This window comes from Ptiloglossa arizonensis, chromosome 1 (genome assembly GCF_051014685.1).
Source record: "Ptiloglossa arizonensis isolate GNS036 chromosome 1, iyPtiAriz1_principal, whole genome shotgun sequence".
Classification (NCBI taxonomy): domain Eukaryota; kingdom Metazoa; phylum Arthropoda; class Insecta; order Hymenoptera; family Colletidae; genus Ptiloglossa; species Ptiloglossa arizonensis.
In genome coordinates this window covers 14,472,982-14,478,981 of record NC_135048.1, presented here as the reverse complement: position 1 = coordinate 14,478,981, position 6,000 = coordinate 14,472,982, and the positions used below count along the sequence as shown (strand labels likewise).

The following is a 6,000-nucleotide window of genomic DNA, read 5'->3' as shown; positions in this document are numbered from 1 at the left end:
AACATCCATCTCCGTTGCACAGGTTAAAATAGATCGATTTGGAATTATGCGAGCTTTGCTTTGCTCTCGATTTCCAGTCTTTGTCTCTCTTTCAAATTAATTCGATGCAAAAATAATATAAAATGGAAACTGATAAATTTTTAAAAATAAACGATGCTTGTTAAATATTTCCTTATTGAACTATATATTACGATCACTCGGTATTTATCGACGATCATATAGAAAATACATTTTTCGCGTTTATCTCTTGCTTCGTTACCTTCTATTTTTATTATTTTTGCATCGATCTTACGAATCCAATTTATTCGCACAATGCGCCGCAAATGAGTTTGCTAATTCGAACACCCTTAGGCACTTAATTTCTTGCGCGTAAAAGCGTTTTTTCTCGATTGAAACCTAAAACCGGCAATAGACGATCATTGACGTCTTTCATTCGGTACGCTTCCTCGAACGTTTTCTCCTTCCTATTAAATTACTGTAACGGAAAGTCAGGAAAAGTGTTCGAACGGAAAAAAGTAATGAAAAGAAAAAACAACAACGAAGTAATTACTACAATTAAATTTATACCAGCCTGCATCTAGTTTGCTAACCCTAGCGCTGTGCGAATCAGTGTCTCGCGAAATAGGCCTAAAATCCGTCTGTCACACCTAAACAACACACACTTCTAACGCTTATTGTGAATATATATGATATACATATATAAATATATCCTTCCTATTTCCTCGTGCACGTTGCCTTCTGCTGCAACACAATCTTTGTCTGGAACAACACATAAACCTCAGTCCTACGACGTATGAAAGTTATAAAAGACAAAAAAAAATGATTAATAAATGAAAGAAGGAATTATGTCGCGAATGCAGAAGCATCGTGAGTTTGTTAATTGTACGGAGCGATAAGAATGAATGTTAACATGCGAAGCATAGTGTCTGGGAAAACGTAGATTGTCTACTCGGTCAGTAAACATCGATTTGTGTAATTTGTATGCTCGAAAATGGTGAACAGACATTGGGTAATGTTAGTTTTGTGAAAACTGGAAACTGGAAATGAGCTTTGGGTAATAAATGGAACAAACAAATACGATTTTCAACGATGGTGTCATTTATTGTGCACTTTCTTATCGACATACTTCACGAAACGCGAGTTACCGATTGATTTCTTAAATCAGAACAAAACAACGATTAGTAAACGATTTAGAAATTTGGTTAATCGTTCACCGATTCCAAACAATCGGAAATTTACTTGTTCGTTCGACACATTTTATCGTTCGATGTTTTTTTCTGTCCTTATAGAAAACGGTTAAACTTGTTTTATTTTTTTTCCAGCTTATCTGTTTCGATCCGGTAAAATGGTGAGCAGCTATTCCCTTTCGCGAACATTGGAATATTCTATCGATGCATACGCACAGTCGCTTGTACAACAAATGAGGAAAACTAAACGCACTTACATAGAACGCGAAAATTAAAACAATTCGTAAAAGACGTTCCGTAAATCAAAAGACAGACGCGTGTCGTGTCGCGAGAACGTTAAAGTAAGTACAAAATATATCGTACTGATCGAACAGTACCCTGTTATTCTTGGCAACTCGATATTCCGAACTGTCGTTATTCACAAATGGCCTGTTTTGTCGCGACCATTAAACGTGCATCGTACGTACGTCAAACGTTTATAGCTCGTAGCGAATCAATTTACAATTCTCCGATCGAATAACCATCGAACGTTAATCCCCCAAACAGGTGCACGAACACCAAAACTCCTTCGAATCTTGTAGTCCTCGAACGCGATGCTTAACAAACCACCAATAGCACAAATATTGCACGTCGGGTTAAGGTTAGAGCACAAAAATCGGCCGTAGAGTCGCTGACAACGAACTCGACCGCTGAACGAATCCAAAGGAATCCCAGGTCGTTGCAAAGCGTGTAGATCGTGATCGTCGGTGATCGTATACGCGATCGCGAGTACGAAGATCGGTAAAATATCCGCACGATGAGGAAAATCGCAACCGCGTCACGATGTTACTGCACCGACGGTTCTACGAGAACGAAGAGAGACGACAGGTGACTGGGTAGTCGCGCCATGCGCGTTGCTCGCTCGAGCTCGGCGCCGCTCGAGCGCGCTCGTCAACGGTCGGCCGCCTCCGGCGGCTAGTGGTGGGGCGAGCAGTGTATCCGTGACGTCACATAATTAGAGTAAATACAAAGTAGTCTTGATGGGACAGCGGCGTGCGCCGCACCGTGAGTCGCTGGTCCGCGCGCGTCAAACCTATATCGTTTCGATACACGCACACCGCGCTCGTGTGTAGATCGTGTCATATCCGCGCTATGTGCCGTCAGTGTGTGTGTGCCAAAGGATCCTAGATGACTGTGGGAATAGTGAGTGACAGCCGTGCAGCAAAGAAATGGAAAAGATAGAGGTGAGTGATATTTGTATAAATTATTGATAAATTTATAAATTAAGAAAGTTGTCCGAGTGCCAACGGATAGACTACGGGGTTACGCGCGGCTTTCTCATCCCCTCGCTAGTTCATCCTCGAATTTACCTCGACTCGTGTTCTCCTCGCTACTCCGTAATGCAGAAGTGACAGCGTGGTGACGAGTGGGGGAAGGGGTAGACGGTGGAGGGGGGGACGATCGTGTAGTTAGACATCTGGCAACGAATGCAATTGTGTGTATCTTCGATGTGCCCACACTATTAGACGGACTGATTACTACTGCTATCCCCACCGCCCCTCCACCGTTATCATTGCGTCGTCTTTCTCTGTTTCATTTTCATTTTTCTCTGTCAACTTTGTGACTCTGCTTGTATCTGTCTTTCTCTCGCACGTTTCTTGTTTCTCCCCTCCACTCGTCTGTGTTCCCTATCCCTCTCTCGCTCGTTCGTGTGCTCGCTTACTCTTTCTCCGTTTACATATCTCACTCGCTCCCTCTTGTTCCCACTTCATCTCCGCGTATTTGTCCTTTCTCTCCTTCTCATGTTTTTGCCAGCACACTTTGTGCCTCTCTCTCTCCCCCTCCCTCTCGTATTCTCTCATTCTCAGTTAGTGAGGTATTTATAGATGTGCCTTAACCCGATTTAACACAGCCACCTCGACTCGCATTGTCCTAACGACGATTTAATGAGAAATTACATTTTTCCCCCTCTCCAAATTCGTTCGCCGCTCGCGTTCCACGACGCTATCTTTACCTCTATTTGGAAAATTTTATTTTTCGTTTTTTTTCTCTCGAAACCGTATTATCGTACGCTAAATGAAATCGCAAAAGGAAGGAGAATCAAAGGAGATTAACACAATAGCACTGTTCCGTGCACGCGTCCGCGAGACTCAAATCGATAAGTGCTTCCGTTATTATTAGGATGAAATATTATCGAGTACAATGGTGGATAAATAGAAGGAAATTTTAAGAGCGTGCGCTACGGTTCTCTGCCGTGAGAAAAATATATTTTTCGAGTATTTCGTGGAAAAGGATGTAGGGTCGGTCGAGAGGCTTCGCGACAACTTCTATTATCGTCAATTTCTGCCTCCTCCCCCCCTAGTTTTTTTTTTCCACTTATTTCGGTTCCCGACGTTTGTTTACATAGCACACGCCAGCGATTAAGCTCGCGTTATTTATTTGCTGCTCGAAGCGCTGCAATAATAGGCTATCGTAAGTTCGAACGATTCAATTACCGAGTTTGTTGGTAAACCTTTTCTTCTTGATTATTTCGTTCCCGTTCCACCTCTCTTTCTCTGTCTTTCGTTGCACGAATTGAAAATGTACATTTGAGAATTAAATCGATAATGCGAGGTCGCGAGTCACGGCTGCTAATTATTGTATCAGAACCGAAGCGGTGAGCGTCGTTTTTGTCATCTTAATTCGACAGAGTACATAATACGCGAGCGATGCGCTCTCTATTGTCTTTTCCTCGTAACGAGGAAACAACAAACTCGTACAGTTTTTCGTAGCGTTTGTCCCTCCCCCCTTCTCTCTCTCTCTCTCTCTCTCTCTCTCTCTCTCTCTCTCTCTCTCTCTCTCTTCACCCCCCTCTTACCGCTGCAAATGGCGACTTGAAATATTCTCTCTGGCTTTTTCCGAATAAAGCGTGCGTTTCCAACGAGTTGTTTAGCGCCCTTAGAAATTTCTCTTTCCTTTTTCTACCCGTCGTCGTAGATGCTGAAACGGGAAATAGAAACTGCAAGATATGCTTACTGGCAGATGCAATAATAATCAGTGCGCCAACGAAAATTCCCATCCCCCTGCGACCTGTACTCGCGAGCGTCTATGACGTAATAAAATTATATATTTATACGAGGCGAAGCTATTTGCAGTATGATAAGTGAGACACGGTGAAAATGATGTTATTCGTGAAACATTGAATATTTCTAAACTAAACGGACGTTTTCGCGATAACTTTAATAATCGTGGAATCCTGCAGATTGCACGAACGATTAAACATTGATTTAACATTAACGTTAATGGGTTCTTTAAATTTCGAACGAGGCCAAATTTCAACCGGTTTGAATAATTCACGTTCGATTAAACATTCAAGTTTAATAAATGCGACGGATACATTGTACGTTTAATAATTTAATTAAATTTAAATCAATAATGTATTTCGTATTTAATCATTCACAGAGCAAAAGCAACCTTTGCAAGCAACGTCGTATTGTTGGCTCTATTTATTAATTCCGCGCATAGGATTAAATAATACGTGGATTGCGATTAAAATAATGCTCTGTCCTTGCCTACGCACACGTACACACGTAGCGTGTTCTTGCTTTTCCCGTGCGCGCGATTCAAGACACACGTAAAAAATAACAAAACATTTATTTTACCTTGGCTGTAATTTCCGGAATCGTTCGTACCGATTCCATGCATCGAATTAATGTACGTACGTACGTACACACACACACACACATGCGCGCGTATGTGTATATTTATTTTATTTATTTATATATATATATATATATATATATATATATATGTACATATATATATATATATATATATATATGTACACACGTATATGTGTATATTTATTTTATATATGTATACACACACGTATATGTGTTTATTTATTTTATATATACACACACACACACACACACACGTATATACACATATTTATATGATATATGTATATACACACATATGTGTATGCACACACGCGCGCGCGCGTGCACACACATTAACACACTCACATGTGTACATGTATACATATATATGCACATAGGTATATGTACGTGTAAATGCATATGCATACGCGTGTATAACCGTTATCTTTTCAACATTTTCCATGTTGAAAACGCAACGACTATTTTCGCCTGGTTAAATTCGAAATGTATATTTCAATAAAAGATCTATTTTCGAATCGAGAAAATTGCGTCACGCTCCCCGCGAGCACAACTGGCGTCGCAATATTTACGTTTAAGGATTTCAATGTTACACAAACCCGCGCGTTATACGACATCTCTAAAGAGATTAAACTCAGAATTTAGTTGCGCGAGCCCGTAATTCACGTCGTCGATAACTCGCGCAGCCTTCGCTCGTTGTGTACGCACGACAAAAACAAAAACGTGCTTCTCACGGCAATCATTTTCGTCCCGGGGATTTATGTAATATAATATTTCGCTCGTCTATGTACTTGATTTCCGACCGCGAGCGCGGCGCCGATAAAAATACAGCCGGTAAGTGCTCGTACCGATAATTATCTCGCGATTCAAACGAGCGTTGCTTCTTCTCGTTAGAGAGATCTTTAATAAATTTTTGCGGTTACACCCGTGGACGTGTTTCCCGCCCCGTATCAAAGCGATATACAAATTCATGATAATGTAATTTCACCTAGCCGGAAAAACCGTGAGTGTACCGCCCTGCTTTACATTTGTAATTGTAATTCGTTTCGAAGCACGCGGCGCGCAGACATTCGAATCCGAAAGAAAATTCTTTCGCGAGCCTCCTCGGCGTGCGCGATTTTTTTTTTATCTCGTTATTTCCGTGTACGTACGGGACGTAACGCGATTCGCGGAGC

The 6,000-nt window shown here is 41.3% G+C and overlaps 1 protein-coding gene across 6 annotated transcripts in view; it reads left to right on the top strand.

Moving 5' to 3' along the window:
• Positions 1-2,218: 2,218 nt before the first annotated feature.
• LOC143145108 (uncharacterized) overlaps positions 2,219-6,000 on the top strand; it is a 295,651-nt gene continuing 291,869 nt past the window's right edge. For all 6 annotated transcript variants that reach the window (XM_076308161.1, XM_076308145.1, XM_076308176.1 and 3 more), the window contains exon 1: positions 2,219-2,410. In XM_076308161.1, coding sequence (XP_076164276.1) covers positions 2,396-2,410 — 15 coding nt within the window. In that variant the 5' untranslated portion in view covers positions 2,219-2,395. The remainder of the gene's footprint in view (positions 2,411-6,000) is intronic.